Source organism: Corylus avellana, chromosome 9 (assembly GCF_965113065.1).
Source record: "Corylus avellana chromosome 9, dhCorAvel1.hap1.2, whole genome shotgun sequence".
Lineage (NCBI taxonomy): Eukaryota > Viridiplantae > Streptophyta > Magnoliopsida > Fagales > Betulaceae > Corylus > Corylus avellana.
Genome location: NC_142498.1, coordinates 16,922,036 through 16,947,555, shown reverse-complemented (window position 1 = coordinate 16,947,555; position 25,520 = coordinate 16,922,036). Strand labels below are relative to the sequence as shown.

General features: G+C 34.5%; 2 protein-coding genes and 1 pseudogene across 4 annotated transcripts in view; 2 read left to right on the top strand and 1 right to left on the bottom strand.

The window, feature by feature from the left end:
* LOC132191150 (ARM repeat superfamily protein) overlaps nucleotides 1-5,233 on the top strand; it is a 33,881-nt gene extending 28,648 nt beyond the window's left edge. The window contains exons 34-39 of the mRNA XM_059606171.2: nucleotides 622-837; nucleotides 1,438-2,124; nucleotides 2,222-2,631; nucleotides 2,934-3,192; nucleotides 4,088-4,258; nucleotides 4,729-5,233. Coding sequence (XP_059462154.2) covers nucleotides 622-837; nucleotides 1,438-2,124; nucleotides 2,222-2,631; nucleotides 2,934-3,192; nucleotides 4,088-4,258; nucleotides 4,729-4,959 — 1,974 coding nt within the window. The 3' untranslated portion in view covers nucleotides 4,960-5,233. The remainder of the gene's footprint in view (nucleotides 1-621; nucleotides 838-1,437; nucleotides 2,125-2,221; nucleotides 2,632-2,933; nucleotides 3,193-4,087; nucleotides 4,259-4,728) is intronic.
* Nucleotides 5,234-6,165: 932 nt separating this feature from the next.
* LOC132190822 (ubiquinol-cytochrome C chaperone family protein) lies at nucleotides 6,166-13,902 on the top strand. 3 transcript variants are annotated; one of them, XM_059605859.2, is made up of 8 exons: nucleotides 6,166-6,269; nucleotides 6,610-6,784; nucleotides 7,669-7,882; nucleotides 9,713-9,879; nucleotides 10,581-10,705; nucleotides 12,243-12,303; nucleotides 13,051-13,099; nucleotides 13,697-13,902. In XM_059605859.2, the coding sequence occupies exons 2-8, from the start codon at nucleotides 6,620-6,622 to the stop codon at nucleotides 13,771-13,773; spliced, it is 858 nt and encodes a 285-aa protein (XP_059461842.1). In that variant the 5' UTR covers nucleotides 6,166-6,269; nucleotides 6,610-6,619; the 3' UTR covers nucleotides 13,774-13,902. The 3 variants fall into 3 exon arrangements, with proteins under 3 accessions (XP_059461842.1, XP_059461843.1, XP_088375471.1); XM_059605860.2 differs by having other exon boundaries at nucleotides 6,178-6,274; XM_088519345.1 differs by lacking the exon at nucleotides 6,166-6,269 and adding an exon at nucleotides 6,516-6,533.
* Nucleotides 13,903-15,790: 1,888 nt separating this feature from the next.
* LOC132190989 (subtilisin-like protease SBT4.3) lies at nucleotides 15,791-23,246 on the bottom strand (annotated as a pseudogene).
* Nucleotides 23,247-25,520: the final 2,274 nt, after the last annotated feature.

The following is a 25,520-nucleotide window of genomic DNA, read 5'->3' as shown; positions in this document are numbered from 1 at the left end:
AGGCAATCACTTTTGGATTTCCTAAGAAATCACACGTAGGAAGGAGAAGACAATAACACCTTCAAAGTTTTAAGAAAAATGCTGGAATTTTCTTAGACTCAAATATCTGAATTACATAAACGCCTTCCTAATCCTTTTCCCACAACTACTAGGATTTCTAAATGAAAAAAAGAAAAGAAAGACTAAACCAAGTGGCGAACGACTAAAACAAAACAGAAAAGGAGTCCAAGACGTATTGTTGTTAAATATGTAAGGTGATCATGTAAGAGATTGGGGGTCATTTGTTGGAATCCTCTTGCATTGTTGTCGTTGCATTGTCTCAATTGCTATGAGAATTGTTGTTAAATATAGATAATTTGTCCCAATGCATCTGTTGTATAGTTTCCTTATTTTATTTTATTTTTTGAATGACCATCATTTTGGATTTTGGGTGCTCAAAGCAATCAGCATGTTTTTTATTTGTCTGAATATGATTGAATGAGAAGGGAAGACACTCTGTCATCTGACTCAACCATATCTGCTGCTATTTATAACTTTTTTTTCTTCTTTCTTTTTGTGGGTGCCTATGGTAGTGACCAATTTTTAATTAAAATGATCTTGATGGATGCTTTAATTTCACAGGGAACGCTTGTAGAACTCATGGAACAGGTTGTTTCTCTCTTCCAAGTAGTGGATGCAAGTAGGAAGCAAAAAAGTATTCCTGTTGTTGTCAGGAAAGAATTGGCGGAGTGTATGCATGCTGTATTGAGGCATATTACCATGGATATGATTCCTTCAGCATACTTCAAAGGCATCATCAAGTTACTTGGCCAGGCAGATGGAAATGTGAAAAAGAAGGTACTTATGATGGAATCTTTGTTCATAAGATAAGCTGAGTAGGTTCTGCGTTTTTTACTAGGCTTGGAATAAGTAATGTGACATATAGGGTTCTAAAAGACGACATCCTATGCTTAACTTTAAATCAGTTGTCAGCCTGTATATCTTTTGTTACTTGCACCTTTTCTGAAATTATATGAATGCATCAGATCACAGGCCCTAATTCAGAATCAAGTGAATCTTTGTAATTTCCTGTTCCCTTTTCTGACTTATGGTGAAAATAGAATACCTATGGGGAAACAATTTAAGTTGGTTGTAAATTGAAGTAATTTTTGTGAAGATGAGATGGAAAAAGGAACATTGTTGACAGTATAAGACGTTCTTACTTTTTCTCTTGAAAGGAACTTCAAAACATTTATTATAACAAAATGCAAATGTCCCTGGTAGTATACAGGCTATTGTGTTTCACACCTATACTGCTCTTTCATTTGGATAAAAGCATTATGGACTGGAAGTAGTTGCATTATCCTTTATGTTTCTCGATTAGTACATTTGACTTTGATCATTCAAATGCACAAAATTGTCTTGTCACTTCATATAATTAGTTATACTTTCATGCAGGCTCTTGGGCTTCTATGTGAAACAATTAGGGATCATGACACAGTTAAATCTAACCGTAAGAATAGAAAGGGTTTCAATCCACACTTGCGTAGTAATTGGCTTCATATGGATGAAACTGCTCTTGGATTGTTTGAGAAGATGTCTTTGGAAATTATTTCGATGGTGGATGAATCAATAGATGATTCAAGTACTTCCTTGAAACTGGCAGCAGTTTCGGCACTAGAAGTTTTGGCCAGCAGGTTTCCTTCTAACTATTCCATCTTTTGCGAGTCCCTTGCATCTGTCACTGAAGGTATTACTTCACACAACTTGGCCATATCTTCTAGCTGCCTTCGTACAACTGGTAGTTTGATCAATGTGCTTGGGCCAAGGTCACTAGCTGAGCTTCCTCGCATAATGAACAATGTGATAAAGATTTCTGGCAGAGTCTCTTCATGTTCAGATCTAAAGACAAAATATGGTGATGAGAAACCTCTTGCTGCAGTAACGACTTCCAAGGAATCTCTTTTTATGTCTATTCTTGTCACATTGGAGGCAGTTGTAAACATGCTGGGTGGCTTTTTAAACCCATATCTTGGAGATATTATAGAAATTTTGGTGCTTCATCCTGAATATGTATCAGGGACAGATCTAAAGTTGAAATTGAAAGCTGATGTTGTCCGAAAACTCCTTACTGAGAAAATCCCGGTATGCCTTCCTGTTAGAAATCTGATAGCTGTCTTTGTTTTGAAACCCATTATGTTGAGGTAATTTTGTTTATTTATCTGTATTTTTACACTTTCAGGTGCGACTTTCTCTTCCACCTTTGCTAGAAATATACTCTAGTGCTGTTCAGTGTGGAGATTCAAGCTTAGCAATTGCTTTTGAAATGCTAGCGAACTTAGTTGGTACAATGGATAGATCATCTGTTTATGGTTACCATACAAACATTTTTGACCTTTGCTTGCGTGCTCTTGATCTACGCTGTCAACACCCAGTTTCGGTTCAGAATATTGATGTTGTAGAAAAAAGTGTCATCAATGCAATGATTGCTCTGAGTATGAAACTCACTGAGACCATGTTCAAGCCTCTTTTTGTTAGGAGTATTGAGTGGGCAGACTCAGATCTGGAAGAGACTGCAAGTACAGGAAGCTCAAATATGGATAGGGCTATAGCTTTTTATAGCCTGGTGAACAAACTTGCAGAAAACCATCGGTGAGTGAACATCTCATATATGGTCTTGGTATTACTCTATTTATGGTTTTCTAGTTTTCTTTAAGTGATCTAATTTTTTTGTTTACCTTTTTCACTTTAATGTGTAGCTTGCTTATGTCAGCGTCATTTCCATTTTCATTTTTTCTCAGTCTGAGAGGCATAGAATTGTATTTCGAATTACTTAATATATGTGTCATTATTATTATTTTTTTTGATCAGTAATAAGAAGTTTTAAGTCATTATATGTGTCATTATTAAGTCAATATAATCAGTGACGTCATTCCAATTTTTCTTTGCTGCAGATCCTTATTTGTTCCTTACTTTAAATATTTGCTTGAGGGTTGTGTACGTCATCTTACTGATGCTGGAGATGCAAAAACTTCTGGTTTGACGCAAAAGAAAAAGAAGGCCAAGATTCAGGAAGCAGGCAACATAAAAGAGGATAACAGTGTTTTATCACTACGAAGCTGGCATCTCAGGGCATTGGTTATATCATCGTTACATAAATGCTTTCTCTATGATACTGGGAGCCTGAAGTTTCTTGATTCCTCAAATTTTCAGGCTAGTCAATCTCTATCACTTCTCCCACAATTTTCTAGAACATTGTATATATATATTTTGATAAGTAGCAGCTCCTTACATTATTTCTCCCAATATAGATCTTAGTTTGGGAATTTTGTGTTACATCTTGAGTACACTTACAGCAGCTGCTGCAGCATTGCATTTAATTGCCAGTAGATTAGAATTTTAGCATTAAATATGGCTTTTGTAGTGATAGTTCCTCATGGTTTAAGTATTTTTTACTTATTTATTTATAGATCATGGTTTATGTAATTGTTGTTATATTTGTTGTATATGTACTACTAGGGCCTTGGTAATTCATTTATTGGTCTATTCGTTGGTTTCACAGATACTATGCTGGAATAGAATGTAGGGTCATTTTTTTTTTTACAAGTAAATTGGTCCCAAGGAGAGAGGGGAAAGGAAAATTTAAACTAGTGGCCTCTGCTTCATGAGGCGACGTCCGATTAAGCTACCCTGCTTGAGAATAGAATATAGGGTCATGATCTTGTAGCTAGTAAACTCTTTTCAAGATTTTTTTTTTTTTTTTTTAAAAATCCTTTTAACCTTGTTTGGTTTTTGTGTGTGCTTTGCTTTATTACGATTGTTATGATGGATGATATGAGAGTAAATTCCTATTTTCTTCTAGATTGTTGTTGGACCATAAGCCATAAGCAAGCATAATAGTCATCATATGATTTGAGACATGACTTATTCTGACTCCATTTTTTGACATTTTGAACCAAAAATGGAAACTACCAAAATTATTGGAATTTTCATTCTTAAACTATTGTAATTCTTAAGCCATTACTTATATAAGAAAAAAATTTGTTTTGACCGTTTTAATTTTTTGTTTTTTCTTTCCACTGATTTAAGCTTGGCATGCCTTTCACAGGTTCTGTTGAAACCCATTGTTTCACAGTTTGTCATACAGCCACCGACTTCTCTTGAAGAGAATCCAAACATACCATCCATGAAGGAGGTTGATGACTTGCTGGTTGTTTGCATTGGCCAGATGGCTGTTACTGCAGGAACTGACCTTTTGTGGAAACCCTTGAACCATGAGGTGAGTTTAAAAGCTATTACACTTGTCTGTGGCAATCTATCAAATGCAAGAAGGCCTTTTAAACTCAACTTCTTGGGATTCAAATGATAAATGTGTTTAAACACTAAATGCAAGACATATCGGGCCTTAATTTCAGGATTGGGTAATGACGTGCTCAAATATGCATTTGATCTTATATTTTCAGTGACTAGTAAGATGTAATTGCTATGCTTTTCGATTAGTTATTGTGATTGTTCTCGCATATTTTATTCTTTTGTTGGGAGAAAGACCAATTGCTGCTGATTTTTCTGAAATTTTGCTGAGTTTGGAGAAAAAGAAAGAAAGAAAGAAAGTATTCAAATGATCTTAATTTGTTATCATTTGCAAACTTTCTTTATTAGTCTCATCTACATCCATTTTTCATAATTGTCTGGAACCATAGTTTGCAAACTCTCATTTGTGTGGTTTCTTTGAATTGTTTGTTGTTGCAGGTTTTGATGCAAACTCGTTCTGACAAGGTGCGTGCTCGAATTTTGGGCCTGAGAGTTGTTAAATATCTTGTGGAGAATTTGAAAGAAGAATATCTAGTATTCTTGGCTGAAACCATCCCCTTCCTTGGTGAATTGCTTGAGGATGTGGAGATATCTGTTAAATCTCTTGCACAAGAGATTCTGAAGGAAATGGAGTCCATGAGTGGTGAAAGCCTTCGCCAATATCTTTGACTGTGATTGCCGCAGATGTGGGCTCTCGCGGGCCTTGTTTTTGGTAGATCTTTTCTAGGGAAGCTGTAAATTAATTATAGGTTTTCAATTTTTGGAGGGCTTTGGGCCACAAACAAGCTCAAGCTCAAGCTCGGTTGGAGCATGCTGAGAAAATTTAATATTTTTTTTTCTTCTGGAGAGGTGTCATGGCTTTAAGGCTCTGTAATGGAATTATTGTGTAAGCAATTATCTCAATGTATACGTCTTTCAGTTCTATAAATGCTGTTTTTTCTTACGTTAAATAATCCCTCTATTGTTACAGCAGCAGCACATAGTTTACGTTAGTTTCTTGGGAAAAATACAATTTGTTACTTATCAAAAAAAAAAAAAAAAAATACAATTTGTTAGTTTTTTTTTTTTGAATAATCTCTCGTCAGATAGATAGCAATACTTCCCAATTGAAGAAACAGGGGACTCCAAACAATTGTGGATTTGTTAATCAGATCGTTCGTAAGGGGGCTGACTGGACCGCTCCCCTTTAGTTTAGCCCACCCCTAAAAACTACTCCTAATTCCAAAGAATTCATAAGGGATTTGGCTGTGCCGTCAAAAATTACAGAATATATATGTTGTAATGTTTTAAATAGTTAGTATTTTACAAACTAATGTTCTTCACTTCCAAAAAAAAAAAAAAAAAAAAAAAAAAAAAAAAAAAGGACTAATGTACTATACGTTCTTTAATTTATTTCACAAATTATAAGTTGCCACGTTAATTTGTTAGAAAATTATAGTAAAAGTTGTTGATACCAAAACTCAACAATGACCTCATGCCGCCTTTCAAAGAGAAGCTTCACCTACTACAAAATATGGAAGGGGTTGTCTGAATGCTGCTGGTCTAGAGACCGAAAGTACTCTGACGCCCAAGTTAGTAAATATTTTTTATTTTGTATTTTCTTGGCAAGAAATTATTCATCCAAAAACAAGTATGTCAAAAAAAAAAAAAAAAAAAAAAAAGAAAGAAAAATACACTGCTATCTAAAATTACTTGATCAACATTTCAAATTAGTTGGTATTTGAATATGTATAGTATTTAATTTAATTAACTATGCCATCAAATATGAGCCTCATTGGTCATATGCTGAACCCTGTTTGGCCAATGGTAATTACAAAAATGGATTTTGGTCTGACGGCGTGGAGCCTCATCCATCGCTCGGTAGGGTTTAAGGCTTGAAAAAAAAAAAAAAAAACAAAAACACTTGGGAATATCAATTTAGAAGAAGAACAGTCCAAGCATAAGCAGAGAAGTTGGGTCCCTCTTATTTCTGATTCCAGGTGAAGTAATATTTCATTTCTTCCTTCGAAACCACTTTTAACTGTTTCTTCTTTCTACGGAGAGATAAATTTGCTAATCTTCTGCTTCGTTTTCATCAAGCTTTTGTTATGTTCATGGGAATATGAACAAAATAGTTATGAAAATTTTTTTACCATCTTTTATTTTTTTATTTATTTTTTTATTTTTTCACGGTAACCAACAAACAAGCTTTCCTAAAAGAGCAAACGAGACCCTCGTAAATGTGTTTGAGGCAATTATCTTTTGTAAGCAGAAAGTGGATTTTATTTTGCTGTGTTGACGTATATGTGTTTGAAGCAATGTTTGTTTGAATCTTTGAAGGGAACTCATAATGTTGCCAAGATGGGGCAGAACTATCACCAATCTTTCGAGAGTTGGGCTGCAGAACAACTTGAAATTTGGAAAAGATTTCAATGTGGTTTCAAGCCGAAGCTATGCCAAGGTTGCTGCAGCTGCAACTGATTCTGTGGAAAAAGGTCTCCCGAGTGCACCCCCGGTATGAACTAACCATTTTGAAGTTTTTTGAATATATCCACTGGGTATTGGACTTAGGTAGCAGCAGTAATCATTAGTTGTAATTTGGAATGGGTTTATGGAAATTTTTTCTGGGCTCAAGGAATTTACTTTTTAAATAGGTTATCCCAAATTAGATTTTACTGTCAATCTGTTCTCTTGTGATTGTTTTTGTGACTGCATGCAAATGTGCACCTTTCTTGTTTTCTTTTTACGTGTTATTATTTTTAGGCTTAGTTTTACTTTTTCTGGGTTGAGACCTATTCTGTTGAGAATTTAGAATGTGGTGTTGTATTTAGTGTACTACTTTTAGCGGCTGTATAATTTTCTGATTTTGTCAGGAGCTTGGCATGGGCTTCATTTTTCCAGCCTCTAGTTAGTTCTTTCATGAGGTGTATAGTGATCACAAAAGCAACCTTGACGCAAAGCCAACTTTGGCTTTATGCTTAGGCTGTTTGAAACTTCAGTGCTTAAGTGCGCCTTGAGCCTTGAATAACACTAGAACTGCTGTAATCACTATAAAGTTTATTTTTTATTTATTTTTATTAATTATAAATCATATTTTATTTTCTATTCATTTGATGAACCAGCAGTGATGCCATAAGTTACTGTCGTTGCCTTTTGTTTGTCGTAACTCATATTTTTTTTTTCCTTCTTCTCCATTTTCTTTTTGGATTTATTACTGTTGAAAATCACACGATTTGATAAATCTATGCAGACAGCTTGAGGTTACTTCCATAAAGATGTCATTTTGTATCAAGTATCATGTACTAATACGTACTGCTGCTAGCCATATCTATCCATATTTGTAATGTCATTCTACCTAATTTGCTTGATACTGAAAGTCAAATTAACTCTATTCAACAGATTAACTTAAATAAAATGTTTTGGTCTAAGCCCTCCTCATTGGCTTTGGCCCCGGACTCTCCTCTGAGAGTTGAAGAACCAAACTATGTGGGCATTAAGCGTATTATCCTCAAGCTGATGCTGTTTTATAGTAAACAAAGCAAGTCTATTCGAGGGGCAAATGTGGTATACCGGCGAATCATTTCACAAGTTGATAAACCTCTCATTTATGAAGGTGATTCCTTTCTCAGTTTATTGTTCATGATAAGAATGACTTCAGATTTTATTTTTATTTCATTTTTTTCTTCTTATTTTCCCTCTGTTATTTTTTTGGTTGCCGCATGCTGGGGGGTGGGGGGTGTTCAATGTTAAATTCTCATTATTTGTGAAGTTGTTCAAGATGGTTTGAATGATGGGATCTGCCAGTATCGTTCAATTTACTGCATTTGACTTAATTACTGAAGTCCCATTGAAAAGTATTAACGTCAGTGGCTTATAAGGTCATCTAGGAAATGAAAACAAATTAAGTTCTTGAACAAAATGGTTTGGTGGTTTGTCTCTTCTACAGTCATTTAAGACGAATGTTGGCCAGATGCTAGGGCAAGAAGTTATTGGTGGTGTTCTTTGTTTTTGCCGGTGAATTGGGAATGTTCGAATGGCTTCTGTCTTTTTGTTTGCTTTCTTTGTTCTCTCATATCTCTTGCTGCTTCACCCGGCTGAAGAAGAAATTAGATACACCCAAAAATGTCCACCCGGAAAGGGTGGACATCTGCACATGATTGGCTTTCCATTCACCAAGATGGCAACCCCAAAATACGGTGTTGTCACAGTAGATTGTTGGAATCAGTATTCGCTGTAATAGAACAGGGGGAAGGCTGAACCACCCCCACAGGCTGTGGGGGTGTTTCGGCCACCCCCAAAATACCAAAGGGGGTGGCCACAGCCTCCCCTTGTTTTTTATTTTTTTTTTAAAATAATTTTTAAGAGCATTTTGGGAAGTTAAAATAAAAAAAGTCACATGTGGTGTATGTGAGGGCTTTTCTATTCATTTTAACACCAAATGCTAATGGAGAGTGTTCTTTGTAATGTGGTGGTAGTTAAAGGGAGTCAAGTGTTCCATTTTATAGTGTATTTTCCCTATTTATCTATGTATTTGTATACATTAACATTCGTGTATAGATTTCTCAGTTTTGTAGTAGTCATTAATGTTGATTTTGTGGTATGGCTGTTGACTATGCCAACTTCTTATGGTTGAGGTAACTTTTTAGCACCCTGATACGGGTTATTTTCAGCATTTTGAGGTGTAAAAACTCGTGCACGTCACATGTTGGGTTTTCCATCTATTGAAAATATCTTCTTTTCCCTGAGTAATTAAGGTGGTGAAGAAGGTTTATGTTTTTATTATCTGTATTTTTTTTTTTTTTTTTTTTTAATTATTAATTTGTTTTTTTGTTTTTTGTGATTGTTACACTCACATGGATGTCCACGTGCACTTAACATACTTAACCCTCCCATGCTCACACCTCCTCATAAGCATGTGTATATCTACTAGAGACTTACATATGCAAACACAAATATACACGTACACATTTGTGAACGGCCAATCTATTTTTTAAAGTTGGTTTATGGCTATATACACTGTCAATCTGCTGCATGTAAAATTGGGATTTAGGAAATTATACTTATTAGTTACTTTCGCTTATAGCTCTGTATGGGAAAGAAACACAGTTATACGAGGACAAATATGTAAGGATTAGAACTGTGAAACTAAGATATTTGGTCATAGATGACATTATGATTCAACTTAACCATGAAACTTGTTATATCATATTCAAATGAGATTTCTGTCTATGCATGCTTTGCTGTGGAAATCTGACAAAACAAAAACAAAAACAGAAGAAAGGCAAAGCCATTGCAAACCCAGATTTGAATGTATGGAGAGCTTTGTTGCCATATTTGATTGAGAATAATCCACACTCACAATTTGGTAATTTTCTGTAGTGCTTGCTAACTATGTTGACATTTCTGTAGTAGTCTAATTTAAACTATGCTCTTTCATGTGCAGTATTTAACTTGGAGAAAACATTCAAAACGACATTTTCTTTACTTGTACTACATATGTGGCTTTACTTACGTCGCTTGAAAGAAGAGGGAAAGGAAGGTGTTGAATTTGGGCAGTACTTGTACGAGATTTACAATCATGATGTGGAGCTGAGAGCTTCAAAGGCTGGGGTATGTGATAATACTTTTTATGTTCATCTTTTATCTGCTTTTGGAATTTAATATTGTTTGCACTTTATTGCTTCTGTGGATTTTATTATCTTAATTGTTAAAATACTCTTTCATAATGTATGTCTTTTGAAAATTGAAAGGTAATTTATTATTTTCAAAGCTGATTGATCATTTGATTTAATAAAGACTATTGCAACAAATTCAATTTTCATATCAATATCCATGTTCACTAGTGTGAGTCCCCCCTTGAGGACAAAAATTACTTATAAAAAAAAAAAAAAAAAAAAAAAAAAAAAAAAAAATCTGTGTTCAACGTCTGTATGCTTCAAAAAACGCAAGGAATTGTTTAGAAAGAATCTGTTCCTTAGGTTATAAACTCTGCAGTTTTTGGCATGCAAGGTTTGGCAGATGAAAACAACGGATGATATCAGCATATATTTTCCTTTGTGAGAGTGCTGTTGAGTTCATTTTTTTAGTCTTTGGGGCTAATGGTGTTTGAGCCTGTCATGGGTAGAAAGCTTTGGACCAGGGGCGGCATATATATCTATACACACACACACACACACACACACTCACACACATCTATAGATCATAATCAAGCCTTTTATTACGTTGTGTGTAGCAATATAAATGCACTTTCTTGTTAAACGGGCTTTAATTTGTGATTTGGGCATATTGATTATTTGTCTTTTAAATGGCAGGTTAACTTACTGTTGACTAGATGGATGAAGGATTTGGAGAAAATTTTCTATGGAAATGTGGTTGCCTATGATTCTGCAATACTCCCAGAAGCTAAATCGGATGAGCTGGCAAATATTATATGGAGGTTACACTTAAATTACGACTTGGTTCTGACATAGCTTATTAATCTTTATTTTATAACGGTGTTTATTGGAATTTTCTGCACCTGTTTTGGAGTTGAAATGACTCTGATGGAGCCAGAGTATTTTTTTTGTATATTTCTTTTCTTGTTAATATATTATCATTCATCCAAAAGAAAGAAAAGGAAATGACTGATGATATCTTTATTGTTTAGTTAGCATTTGTAAGTCAGTTCTCCAAAACCTTTAGAAATGTATATTGGAGCACGAGCACTAATACTTTTGTCTCCGAGTCCTAATTGAGTTGCAAATTGAGAAATGCTATAGGTACCAAATTTTTTACCAACAGATGGGTACCAAAATGATATGGAGCTTATTCATTGGTACCCGTAGCATTTCTCTTGATTAATTGTTTTGATCATCTCCAATGAATAACAACAATTTGAGGCAACTACCCTAAGAAAGAGAGCCTCCTACAACAGTTTCTTTCCCTCCATAGACACCACATTAGGCAAGGCGGAATCATCTTCAAAACTACATCAAGCTGGAACCTAGCCTCTGGCCTTTCTCCAACAGACACAGATTTACCAGCATTCTAGGCATAACCTAAACCAGACCTACTCTGCAGAAAATACAACAGACAGAGATTTCACAATGGAGTCGAAGATGGTCTACTAACTCCCCATTCTTACACATGCAACACTACTCAACCGCAATAGTATGTCGTTTCCTTAGGCTGTCCATGGTGAGAATTTTCTCTAAGGTGGCTGACCATGCAAAGAAAGCTGCTCTCAAGGGAGCCTTATTCCGCCAAATACTCATCCAAAGTAAGTGGGTGATATCATGGGGAAAAAACCTTATAGTAAGATCTAACATCAAACAACCCTCTCTTGAAAGGAATCCAACAAAGTCTGTCCTCACTGCCCCGTGTCACTCTAACGGAATACATCAAAGGGAAAAGCCACTCTAAGAAAGTCAATATTTCATTGATGGGGGGCACTAGAAAGCTCCAAATGGTCTCCCACATCAGCATCCTTAAAACTGGCAATGCTAAACAAGTTCGGAAAAGATGTCTTGAGAGTTTGAGCCCCACGCCAAACATCATGCTAGAAATAAATGTTGGATTCATCCCCCATCTCAAATCTAGTGTGGAAAAGTTTTATGGATTTGTGTTCAATTTTCTTGATCAAAGAGATTGATGTAGACGATTGGGAGTTGGGTAGGGAATATCATTATGGGAATTTAATAAACTTTTATGTACATTTCCATTTATATGTAATTAAAATATTTGTTACTTGTCATAAAAAGTGTAGCGATTCTTTTTTACTAGTATTAGCTTGAAATTGTTTACATTAATATACTGCTGAATATTGGAATAACAAAAACTATTTTAACAGAGATTTGTGTAGGATATACAATTTTAATAACTAAACTGCACAATAGCTATTGAAAGCTAATGCTGTTGAAGTGACACCGTTTCTGATGTTGGGCTCTTTATTTGCTCTTCTTAATAGTTGGAACTGGTGTTGTTTTTTGTTGCAGGAATATATTTTCTCATGACGGTTTATCACAGCCAAATGATGCTGCATCACAAGCACTCCAGGCATGTTCTCATTTTCACTTTCATTACTGTGGTTGACAGTCATGCAAGAGGGGTAATATTGGTCCATTGTACTTTATTGGGACATACGCCAAAGAAAATGTGTGGTTCTTCAAGTTTAAGTTGGTTAAAAGTGACTCTTTTTGGAGCATCAACACCAAGTAAATAAGTATATATCTTCACCACATTGGAAAAAAGTTGTGTAGGGTCGCTGATCACAAAAACAAAACATGGTGAAGAGTTAGGGTGTGTTTGGGAACCCCTTTTCCCTTCGTTATTGTAGCCGAAAATGATTGAAGTGGTATAAAGTTTTGAATTTTTTGTATTGAAAAGTGAAATGTTTTGTTTTATAGTGATTTTTTTATTTGAATAGTAATAAAAAGTGAAAAAGTTAGAATGTTTTGATGTCGATATTTTTTGGGGAAATGGAACATGAACAGTAACAAGGGGATGAAGGGTTTTGCCAAACACTCCCTTAGTTTATTGATGGCGCTGCTACGCCTTTCATTTTGGTTGCACACTTTGTCTAGCATTGTACATGTTTCTCAGTGAAAAGAGATTATTAAGAAAAATTATTTCTGTCACAACCAAATACTCTGAGTTTTATTTCTTTTGTTCCTTCTCTCTTTTCTTCTTTAAATTGCTTGCTATATTCTTTATGTTCTACTTTTTATTAATGCAATGATGTCCATCCTTTTTCTCTCACCGATTGAAGGCATAACACCACTAATTCTTTGAATACATCTGCAGGCAATGGCAAGATATGCTCGCCGAGAAGTTAGCTGCCTGTCCTTAACAGGTGGGTTACCTCTTTTTGTTTTTTGTTTTTTTTTTTTTTCAATATCTTCATCATGTGTATCATTTTAATCTCTTGGAGATAAATAGTTGATTGTATATAGAATCGAAAGTACAGGAATATATGCAAGCACTTGAGCCCACTAAATTAATAGTTGGAGTCAACTTCCTACCCCAACCCCATTCTTTTTAATCCCTTTCTTATAAACAGAAAAAAAAAAAAAAAAAAAAAAAAAAAAAAATTGGTGGGGGATTGTTTGGATGCCAGAAGTAGATTGCAGCTTACACAATTATCTTGTGTTCCTTAATCATTTACGTTAAGAATATCCCTTCTGAAGCTTCTTTGGTGACAAGATAGATGCACACATACCATTAATCTATTACTTGTTTTGTTTTTAAAATGGAGTAATACTTTGAGTGCACAAAAACAGTTTTAATTTTCCTTCTCATGGTTAAGATATGACAAATCTATTTCCTATTACGTACTTGGTATTTCAGATATTTGAGTATATTTTATTTAAAGATTGCACAAACATTTTGGATATTTTCATCACTTTCCTAGTATTTTAGCTTGACAAATCTATGGAATTTGGATTTGCAGACAAAGAAGCTATTCTTTCTGGGAACTTCATGTTTACCTCGTTAGAGACTGAGAGGTTGCATCCAAAGGGGGCATAGGTAAGAATCAATCGAGTCATATTGAAAATTTTCGATTGTAAAAGTTTGTTTCTGCTGGAAATTCTACATATTTCTATTGAATTAACAGTTGTAAAGCTCTTTTCAAAAGGGATTATTGTTATTTCATTATTTCATCCTTCTTCTCACCAAGTGATTGAGCAAATAGATGGCGTTGATGGATTCATTTGTTGGTGCGGAATGATAACTCAGTAATAATGGTATTATCAATGCTGATTCAGTGTTTGAAAATGTTTGTTTAAATTTCACTTGAAAAATTGTCTGTTTGTTGCTGGTCTCACACAAAAGTTTATCAATTTAAATAGCATGTACTTCTCTCACATCCACTTCTAATAAATTTTCTTTCAAATTTGTCATTGCAATTAAATATCAATATGCTTCTCACATGTAAAAAAAGACGCGTCATTTTTATAGATTTGGCTAGAGGAACTTTCTTCGGCCCAATTCTTATAATCAAAGAGGAACTTTCTCCAATCCCGGTCTATAAAAAATAGTTTCTAATTGAGTTTGAAGGAACATTCTTCAACCAAGTCTCTACATGTGAGAAGTACATGTTTTTTCTTTTCAATTGCAAGAACAAATTTGAAAGAAATTTTGTTAAAAAGGCATGTGCGAAGCATCACATGTTATTTAAAACATAAAAAAAAAAAAAAAAAAAAAAAAAATGCTTCTCATATGCAAATGAACATTATTTTTATAGATTGAGTTGGAGGAACCCAATTTGGAGGAAAATTATGTTTCCTATTCTTATGGTCTTTTCTAACTATCCTAATACCCCCACCCCAGTGAAAGGCCTGACTTGGGCCCCTCCATGGGCTTGGTCCGTCCCATTACCCTACAAGTGAAACACCAACAACCTATGAACCAACTCCATTTGGGCCTCTTAATCAATCTTGATGGGCTTAGGCTTGAATGTGCAGGATTGGCTCACTTGGGCTATCCTCTCTCCTAAAGGGCCTTCTATGGGCTTAGATCGACTTGGGTCCAAAGTCCAAAAACAACTTTTAGGGCCCAAAACAATAACTAAAATGAAAAATGCTAAGTTTACAAAAAAAAAAAAAAAAAAAAAAAGAAAAAAAAGATAACTTCACTTTAAACTCCTGAACTACCACGCGATTTAACATATCACCCGAACTTTGAAACCTCTCAATTTGGACTCTTGAACTTTCAATTGCAGTCAATTTACCTTCTCCATCAATTTTGCCGTTAAAATCTCTAAAAAGACAAAATTACCCTTCAATTTTCTTTTTATTAAAAAAAAATTGAAAAAAAATGGAAAAAACGAAAAAAGAAAAAAGAAAAAAGAAAAAAAGGTCAAAAGGTGGCCCAACAGTGGGTAACCTTGTATTTATTTATTTTTAATAAGTTTTAACTTGAAATTAAAGGTAAATTTGAAATTTTATAAAAAAGTTGGGGGTATAAATGTCATTGTATCACTTTTAACGTTTAAAATCTGACGGAGGGATTCAAATTTACTGCAATTGAAAGTTCATGGGTCTAAATTGAGAGGTTCCAAAGTTCGGAGGTATGTCAAATCACATGGTAGTTCAGGGGTCTAAGGTGAAGTTACCCAAAAGAAAAATTTACAACATGATGTGACACAATATGACCATGTTTCTTAAAAGTTGAATTTATATAACTTCCAATCATGTTGTAAAATTTTTTTTGTAAAATTTATTTGTAAGCCTAAAATTCATCTTTACATAATTTGCTTCTAGAGAACCAAGTAAAAGGAAATATCAAAACTCACAAGAAACTCAAAAATAAATCAATCACCCAACAAAAATAATCAAAAGTAATTATATATTTTTTTGGTGTACTAATTTTCTCACAACGAAAAAGTTAAAGTTTACTAAACTCAACGAAATTGTGAAAATCGTATTTTGTACATATATATATATATATATATATATATATATATATATAAGACCATTTCCCTTGGTATAACATCAATCTTATTTCCACATAGTATATAGCCTCCAAACTCAATAGAGAAATACTAGGGGCCCCACAACATGCCGCGGCCGCCTTTTGGATATTCATGAGAAGCAGCAGCTTTTGCGGCGGCTGATTTGGTTGTTGGACGGGAGGAATTGTTAGAAAATGTTGATGGGAGGACGGTGTAAACAACAAGTGGGGTTCTGACGATATGAACAAGAGTAACACCATGAATCCAAGTAATAGAACCTGATATGATTGGCACCTGACTTATTTGTCCTCCTTTAACCTTCACAATGAAGCTTTTCTTCTCTCCTAGAGCTGAGAATCGAAGAACGGATGGTTTCACGGTGACGAAGAGAGACTCCGGTACTTGGACACCGGCGTAGTAGGTTGAGTTCGGGGGGCCGACGTTTGTTACTGTTCTTGTGAAAATGCCATTGATCTTTTGGCCATCTTCAATTGCTAGGGAGAAGGAAGGGTAGTTGAGATTCCATCCCCTGCCGGGTGTGGTGCTGTGACGACAAGCACTGTCATCACCGCTCACTAGTCTTAGTGTTGTGTTGTTGTAGCCTTGCTTGCACAGGAAATCCATGTAATCTTCGGCAGATGCATCGAAGACCAGCCCAGGATCCACAGCCCTCATAGGGTTGAGGAGACCAGATCCATAAGCAAATTCCCACTCATTTTCATGTTTTCTTGGGTCCATGCTGTATGCCATATAAGTTATTCTCATATATATATATATAATAAAACAAGATAGGTTAAACGATTGTTTGTTAAAACAATTTGATAAAAAAAAAAAAGAAAAAAAAAAAGTTAAGTTGGCATTTACCAGGCCTAGCTCCCACCAAACTATCTATTGCTTTTTATAATAAGCAATGTTTAAGTGAATGCAATTGTATGTATGTTCTAGTACAATGTGAAGCACTAGATGACTTGGCACACTGTTATTTTTGGTTTGAAGGTGTTCTTGTTTGGTTTCGTTTTGTGTAAAATACAACTAAACCCCAGAAGATTGATAGGTTCCAATATATATATTGAAGAAATTCGTGGGCCTAACTCATATCATAAAACCGATTCTATAGGAGAGGGTTACCTATTCCTTATAAACATGCTAAAAGTCTTATCTACAGGTAATGTGAGATTATTCATCATCAACATGGGGTGGGGTAAGTAGTGTGAGCCTCATTTGTCCTGAGGTAAGCTCCGATACCATGAAAAAATTTGTGGGTTTAACTCATCCCATAAAACCTGTTCAATATGAGAGGGTTTTTCATTCCTTATAAATATGCCAAAGGTCTTATCCACATACGACATAGGATTATTTCTTAACATATATCATGGACAAATATTTGTTGTAACCTAGTGCATACCAATTCATCAGAATTAGTTAATAATTTCTTAAAAAAGTGACTCAATAACGCATCTTACGAGCATTTTATTTTCTCTTCTTACAGTTTGGTCTCAAAGCAAAAGGAAAGTTTTTTTTTTTTTTTTTTTTTTTTTTTTTTTTTTTTAAAAAACTCTGTTTTTTACCTGTGGTCATGATTGCAGATTTGATTGCTGCAGGAGACCAACTTGGGTGAGCAGCCTGCACGTAAGCTGCAGCTCTACTTGCATGAGGGCAAGACATTGATGTTCCAGAGTCTACAAAGTAGTCGGTACTCCTGGTATCGCCTCTGTAAATTGAAGCGCTTCCAATGGGAGATCAAGCAGCAAGGATATTCACACCCGGTGCAATGATATCAGGCTGATCATTTTCAACATTCCAGAAGCTGATCAGTTTCAGAAATCTATATCTTCAAAGCAGTAAATTAAACTTAGTAAAATTTTGTTTACCTTGAGAATGTCAGGATCAATCAGATTGGGGCCTCTAGATGAAAAGGCAGCAGCATAGGGAGCTGTGATATCCTTTATTGCCTCACTTACCAATATATTAGCTTGTGGATTTCTGAGAAGGTGATCATCATCATCATATCATCCTTATTATCATCTGTTGAATTAATAATGTGAAAAATATGTTAAGAAATAGTTTGATGATTGATTGATTAATTACTTGGAAGATCTTATGTACTCCAGCACTTTGGCAATGTCTTCTCTGCTGATGAATATGGTTGGCAGAGGAAAAGGAGCAGCTAAATTATCAATAGGTCGACTAGGCATTATGATGCCAGCTCCATTTGCCTTGATAACACCAGAACCATCAGACCGATCATCACAGAGAACAATGCTACCCTGCACTTTGATGGAGTCCAGTGACCCATGATAGCAAGAAGTTGAATATAGAGGGCTGTAATAGGCAGAATAGTTTGCAGCATCTCCACCCCACACCAAACGATACAAGGTCCTATCGTAGTTAAAGTTATTTATGGAGGATCCCTTCAACGCGAAAAAAGGAGCAACTTGTCAGCTCTAGGTTGGGACCAATTAAAAATAAAATATTTTTTCAAAAAGGTTTTTCATATTTTTTTAGCGTTTGGCGCTGCTTAAAATGTTGGTCAAACTTGAAAATGTTTTTAGTTGACTAAGGAAAATAACCTTTAAAATGCATAACATGATTGACACTTTTCATCTGTGTAAACTATTTTTCGCCACTCTTCCACACTCTATAGGAGTCTTGAGTTGCCGGAATGGCTGAACGCTGCCCAAACAAGTAGGCTTCATAAACCCTTTCACAATTGCTTGCCCAAATTGCAAGCAATGACACTCGATTTCAATCCCACCCTCGAAGGCCTTTTATTCTCACACGCTCTATTCCTACACAACTCATCTCTGCCATCTTTCTCTTCCTCGCAGCTTTTCAAGTTATATGAAAATATAAGAAATATTTGATAATTTGTATATGATCCAAATCCTATAAATTTTTTTGAACCATTTTCAGAATTGCAAACAAAAAGCAAAAAATAACTCTCCCTCCCCCTTTTTTTTTAAAAAAAGGGGATTATTTTGTTCGTTGAAACAAACGGAGCCTAAGTTTTATTATCAAACAATCCCTTACCATAAATATCTGTCCATTTCCAAGGACCAAGTGGGACACAAATTTCCTGTCAATGTTGCTGGCTCCCACAGTGAGTAACCAGGGTGCGTAATTTTCAACGGCTGCTCTTTCTGGTCCAAAATTTCCAGCAGAAGCTGAGGTCAATATCCCACGTTTCATTGCATGGAAAGATCCAATCGCTGATGGGTCTCCCCAGTATTGGGTTACAAAAGGTTGTCCAATAGAAAGTGATATGATGTCCACCCCATCAGCAATTGCATCATCAAAAGCAGCAAGGATGTCAGCAGAATAGCACCCAGCACCAGACCAGCAAACTTTGTACACGGCGATTCTTGCATCAGGAGCTCCACCCCTTGCAAGCCCCTCAGCTAAGCCGAAGTAACTTGCTCCCTCTACCTCTCTACCACCTGCAATCGAAGCAGTATGACTGCCATGTCCTATCGAATCCCTTGGAGAATCTATGTCTCCCAGAATATATATATTTAGGCTGTTGTAGTATCTAGCTCCGATGATTTTGCTGCAAAAATTTCAGCCATTTCATGAGCTATTCTACTAAGATTAAGTTCATGTTTGAGATTGCATTTGAGAAATAGAGCTTTTAAGTCAAATTTTTTTTTTTTTTTTTTTTTGCAAAAGCTTCATGTTTATATTAAGCTTTGTTAAAAGTGTGTTTTAGCCATTTTTAAGCTTTTTGAACCCATAAAAACGCTTTTAATTTTTTTACCAAACGAGTACTTTTTTTTTTTCTTTTTATTTTTCTTTCTTTAAACACACTTTTAGACTTTTCAAACGTAATCCTAAATGGACCATAAAAGTGCGTATGACACTGCAATTTTGCACACAAAAAATGCGATTTTAGACTAAATCGCAGAAAATATATTGTTTGAGAGTACTTCTTTAAAAATTGCGATTTGAAAACGTAAAAAAATTTATTTGGGTACTTGGTAAATTCTTTTTTGTGTGTTATTTGTTTGCATAATAATAGGAATCAATGTGATATAAATGTGGAATAAGATGTTGACTTTTGTAAGAGAAGTAGTTTTGACAAGATGTAAAAAAAATTAAAAGTGGTTGCCAAACATAGCATAGATTTTCATATCGCACGTAAAAATGTACATTTTTAAAACATACGAGTTTAAAAAGTAAACTGTGTTTTTAGAAGTCGCGTTTTCAAATATAAATGACAGAAGGTCAAATAAGAGAGGTTGCTCACTTGTTACAGGTGAAGTTTTTGTTAGTTTGGCAAGTCCCCTTCCATTTTTCCGGTGGAGGACGAAATCCTTCATCACTAAAGCTAGCTGATTCTGGCCAGATTCCTGAAGAGAAAAATTAATATTTAAGACCAAAAGCACTTAAAGATCGATCTTGCAATATTGGAGTTTCACATTTCTACCTGTATCTAGTATTCCAATAATTACATCTCCTCCTCCAGAACTTCCAACATGGTGGGATTGATCATCAGTAAGTCCCAAGAAGTCCCATGATCTTGTTGTGTGAAGTTGAAACATGGTGTTAGAAAGAACAGAGACCACTTCATCCATCTCTGCATGAGTGGAACATCGATTTAATTAATTCATGCAGATCGATTAACATAGGAAAACATTTTCATGCGCGCATGATGACAATCTCACCTGAAAATCTTGCAACTTCTTCATCCGACAGTTTCGCTGCAAATCCATGAAAACTCCGACCATAACTGTTAACTAGTGACTCCTTTGCAGCTTCGGGACTGCAAATAAAAGTGTTAGCTAGGTACCAAATAATCACCCAAATGCATGGCTTCACAGAAACTATTATTAGTGTCTGAAATTATTCATTTGGTAAACTATATATATATATATATATAATTCCATTAATACGTGCAGTACCTTCCAAGAACCTTTTCCAAGCACTGCATGTAGTAAGGCGTCGATTCCATGAGATTTTCGCCCGTTGGTATTTCTCCCATGTACACAACATGGACCTGCATTTGAAACAAAACTCACTCAAAAGTTCCGAGTAGAAGAAACTTCGCTTAAAACTACTCTTGAACTACAATGCGTTTTGAGAAGATTTTCAAATTTAAAAAACTCTCAATTTTATTTCCTAAACTTTCAATTTGATACAATGTACCTTATCTGTTAGTTTCTAAACGTTAAAAGTGATAAAATGATCTTTATACTCCTTATATTTTTATAAAATTCCAAATTTAAAAAGAAAAAGGGAAAATTGAAGGGTAATTTGGTCTTTTTACTCGTTTCCGTTGGGATTTAATATCAATTTTTGACCCAAGGAGGTAGATTGCATGAAATTGAAAATTTGAGGGGTAAAACTGAGAGCTTTTAAAATTTAGGGGGTTTTCCCAAAACGTGTAATAGTTTAGGGGTCTTAAGTAAAGTTTCCTAAAAGTATGATTCTTTGTATCCAAATTCTTTTTTTTTCTTTTCTTTGTGCCATGCATAATGAATAAAGGGAAAAATTCACTTGCAACCCTCAAAGTATAAATGATTTTAAAATTTGCAATGTTAGTATCTAAAACATGAAATACCAGCATTACAAAATTTTAAACTTTAAAGTTATAATTGTAAAACCGCTTATACTTCGGAGGGTGTTAGTAAAGTTTCCTCATGAATAAAACATAGGGGTGCAAAGGCGGTTACGGTTAGCGGTTAGTGGCAATAACCGCTAACCGTAACCGCCCTAGCGGTTAGTAAATTTCACTAACCGCAACCGCTAACCGCCTAACGGTTAGCGGTTAGCTGTTAACCGCCGGTTAGCGGTTAGCGAAATAGATAACCGCCCGCTAACCGCTTTTTTAAAATTGAGCTTTTTTTTTTTGGCTCTTTGGGCTTTCTTTAGGGTTCTTTTTCTTGTATTTTTAATATCTTCTTGTGCCCAATTGCTATAAAAAGAGCCTATATTGAAAAATAAAAAATATTTGACCCAAAATTTACATTTACTTGTACTTTAAAAAAATTTTCTTAAATATTAAATCATAATCGGTTAACTTTTTTTAAAAATAAAAAATAAAAATTCAGCGCAACATACAAAAAAAAGGTTCAGAATTCAGACAACTGTCATAACATATAAAAAAAGTTCAACACAAAGCATATAAAATAAATTCAAATGAAACATTAAATGATACAAATAAAACATTAAAAACTTTATCAATCCTCTCATTTGATCCTCTAGCAAATCCTGTGGACATCAAAAGAAGAAAAGTTATAATATTAAACATAATAATATTAAGGCACAAGCATATACACATATCAAAACGTGCTTAATATAATTGTATTGTAATTAAAATACTATGACAATTCAAAAAATAATAACCTTCGTTACTAACAAACCTCTAGGCAAAATATGAAGCAGCACTTGAACTTGAAGGTTGAGTCATATCTATGAATAAATAATATATTGTTTAATTCAATTGAATCAATTGTGATTATCATTGTACATGAATCATATGATTAATTTGTAGACTTATGACTTATGAGTTATGTCATATTATATATGTATTATTTATTATTATATAATCATATGATTTAATGATCAAGTCATCATGTAATATAATCATATCAATTACAGTGATAATATATAAATTACTAAAATTATAATGATAATACATTAATACTTAAATTGTGTTTATAAGTAACACATTGGTCATTGTTTAATCCAATATCAATTACTTAATTTGGTATTATACGAATCATATCATCATTGTACATTAATAATATGATTCACTTGAAGTCTTGAATAAAGTATTTGAATTGTTATTGAATCATATGATTAAGTATTGATATTATACATTTATATTATTCATATACATATGTAAACTTATATAGACTTATAACATATATAGACTTATAAGTTTATAACATACATTGGAAATAAGTCTCTAGATATTTAATTGTTGTATTAGTATGAATTAGTATACTTATGAGTTATGTCATATTATATATGTATAATTTGTTATTATATAATCAAATGATTTAATGATCAATCTCATGTGATATAATCATATAAATTATAGTGATAATATATTAATACTCAAATTGTGATTTAATTATTTTTTAAAAAAATTGTGATTTAATGATCAAGTGATTATGTTATATGTATAAATATTTTTATAATTATAATTATAAAAATATATTATATAAAAAGGCGGTTAGCGGTTAGCGGTTACGGTTAGTAAACTCAATAACCGCTAACCGCTAACCGCTAGGCGGTTATAGCGGTTAGGCGGTTAGCGGTTAATGCGGTTAGAACGGTTAACGGTTAGCGGTTAGAGCGGTTAGCGGTTAGCGGGCGGTTTTTAACCGCCCGCCTTTGCACCCCTAATAAAACATTTACCAAATGGGAATTAATTGTATCATTCAATGTTAGAAGCATATATTGATAGCAATAACAAATGAAAAGCACTTAAACTTAATTATGAGAGTAATTATGCATACAATAAGAGGTTCAAGTTACTTACCTTCCGCTCTTGGGAATGGCAGTGCATCACAAATGCCATTAGAAAGAATAGAAGAGTAGTGACTAGTGAGTTTTTGTGGCTTGAAGAATGACGATGAATTTGGTGTATTTATAGCGAAGCATGAGGAGAGATGTTGCCATTTGGTTGCTCCTGGTGTTGTCACTCTCATTCCATCAGCCTATACCAAAACACAAGGGAGATGCCTGGATATTGATACGTAGATCTTTGAGTTTTACAAGTTAAAAAATAATAATTCTATATATTTTGGCCTTAAAGAGAGATAAGCAATTGATTTCCAATATATAAGTGTAATACATTAATGGCTCTGATTTATTTATTTATATGAAACATATGTTTTTATTTTTTATTCTTTTGGCTTTTGCTACATATATTATTTTTTGAGAAATGTTAATTACATGCATTTCCAAGCCCACACTCTCTGGCGTGGTTTCGAAAATCATCATTGAATTTGGATAGATTACTATTAGATTTTGAATGCAATGGTGATTTTCACTGTCACGTCAGAGAGTGTACACTTGAGAGTATAGGCTAGATGGTATGATCATAAACATCATCAAAGTGAAATATAAAATAGTGGGTGTACGTTAGGCATTGTGATTTCGTACACAAAATGTGTGATTTTAAACCAAGTCCCAGAAAATGAGTTGTTTGTGATTACGATTTTAAAAATTATGATTTGAAAATGTAAAAAATCTGTGTTTTCAAGTTGTAGGCAATGTGACGTTAATTTTTTTGAAAACGCACAATTTTAAAGGCAAAACTGCAATTTTAAAAATCAAGTTTTCAAATTGTACATTTTAAAATTAATTGCTATTTTTAAATAACGTTTTTTGAAATTGCAAACCCAAACAAACCCTAAATCAACAAGAATTAAGCAGTGAAAATACACTCCCCTTATTTACACAAGTCAGCCTAAGAATCAAACGATCAGCTTGTTTCCTCTCTCTTAATTTACCTTTTCAAATATTTCAAGAGATTGAAAACCCTTTTTGTAATTGAAAATTCTAAATACGACTCCAAACGACACCTATTTAAATGTCTAGGTGATTCACAAATATTAAGCGGAATAAGATCTGACCTAACAATCAATAATCAACCAAATACAGATATGTAATGAAAATCAAGAACACAGATATTTGGTTACGAAGAGGAAACCATTTAGAGAACTCTCTAAATGTAAAACCTCTCCGGGGCAGCCAAACCCAGGAAATCAATCCACTATAAGAAGAATAAGGAATACAAGAAGAATTACAAAACCTTTGCAATCTACTCTTCCTTGTACACGACAAGCGACCCACTTGACTTCTACCGCAGTAGCCCTTTCCAGAACATCTGGCACAATTCTTCTATAAGATTTCCTTTCATCGGAACTCCGATTGGCTTCACGTATTTAATCCCTTCTCAAATAAGCTAGAACAATATCTCTCTCTAAGCTCTCTGATTTTGCTCTCCAAAAATACGTACGTCTAAATGTAGCAAAATCGTGTTTAAATAGAAAATAAACCTAATAAGTCAGCCAGGTCCGGACCCTGCAGATCTGAGGTCCGGACATGCCTCATAAAATGCACTTTCGGGAACTGGGGTCCGGACCCGGGGAATTGAGGTCCGGACCCTGCTTGAAAAATCAAGTTTCTGGAAATGGGGTCCGGACCCGGCTTCTGGAGGTCCGGACCCGGACTGTCCAGTCTTCATCAACAACTCCGATCGATGGGCGTTTGTGGTCCGATTGAGCTGAAATTTTGCAGGGACGTTCATAACACATGAATCTACATTATGAACGGTGGAGATTGGATTCTGAGCATTCTATATCAGTGTTTGAGCCGTGAACAGTAGCATCTGCATTTTGGAACTGAATTAAGCCAACACAAGAACTAACAAACTCCCCCTTTGGCAATTCAGTGACAAAACCAAAATGTCGAGCCAATCCCATCATCTCCCCATATTTACTCCCCCTTTTTGTCACAGAATGACAAAAGGTCTTCATGTTTCCTGAAACACTTCACAAAATACATCAAGGCATATGTGGAACAAGAAGACATAAATAAAACTCATGAAAAAAAATGATGCGTGATTATAAAGAAACATCAGCAAAACTCCCCCTCAATGTATGACTCAATTAACAACAGGAAACTGGAAAGCATGTTTCTCCCCCTTTAAAAGTTAAATGAACACACATGATAACACATCAATGACTCATGTATTGCACAATGAATAGATCATGCATGCTCGTATGAATATCTGAACAATTCGGAGTGATCAACAAGCTACACTTACACCGTAAATGTACCATATGCATGACACAACCTTGGTCTG

Coding starts and splice junctions, on each gene's coding strand:
- LOC132190822 (XM_059605859.2), top strand. CDS start 6,620: ATGTTGCCAAGATGGGGCAGAACTATCACCAATCTTTCGAGAGTTGGG. Junction 10,706..12,242: donor CTGGCAAATATTATATGGAG/GTTACACTTAAA, acceptor TTTTTGTTGCAG/GAATATATTTTCTCATGACG. Junction 12,304..13,050: donor CTGCATCACAAGCACTCCAG/GCATGTTCTCAT, acceptor ATACATCTGCAG/GCAATGGCAAGATATGCTCG.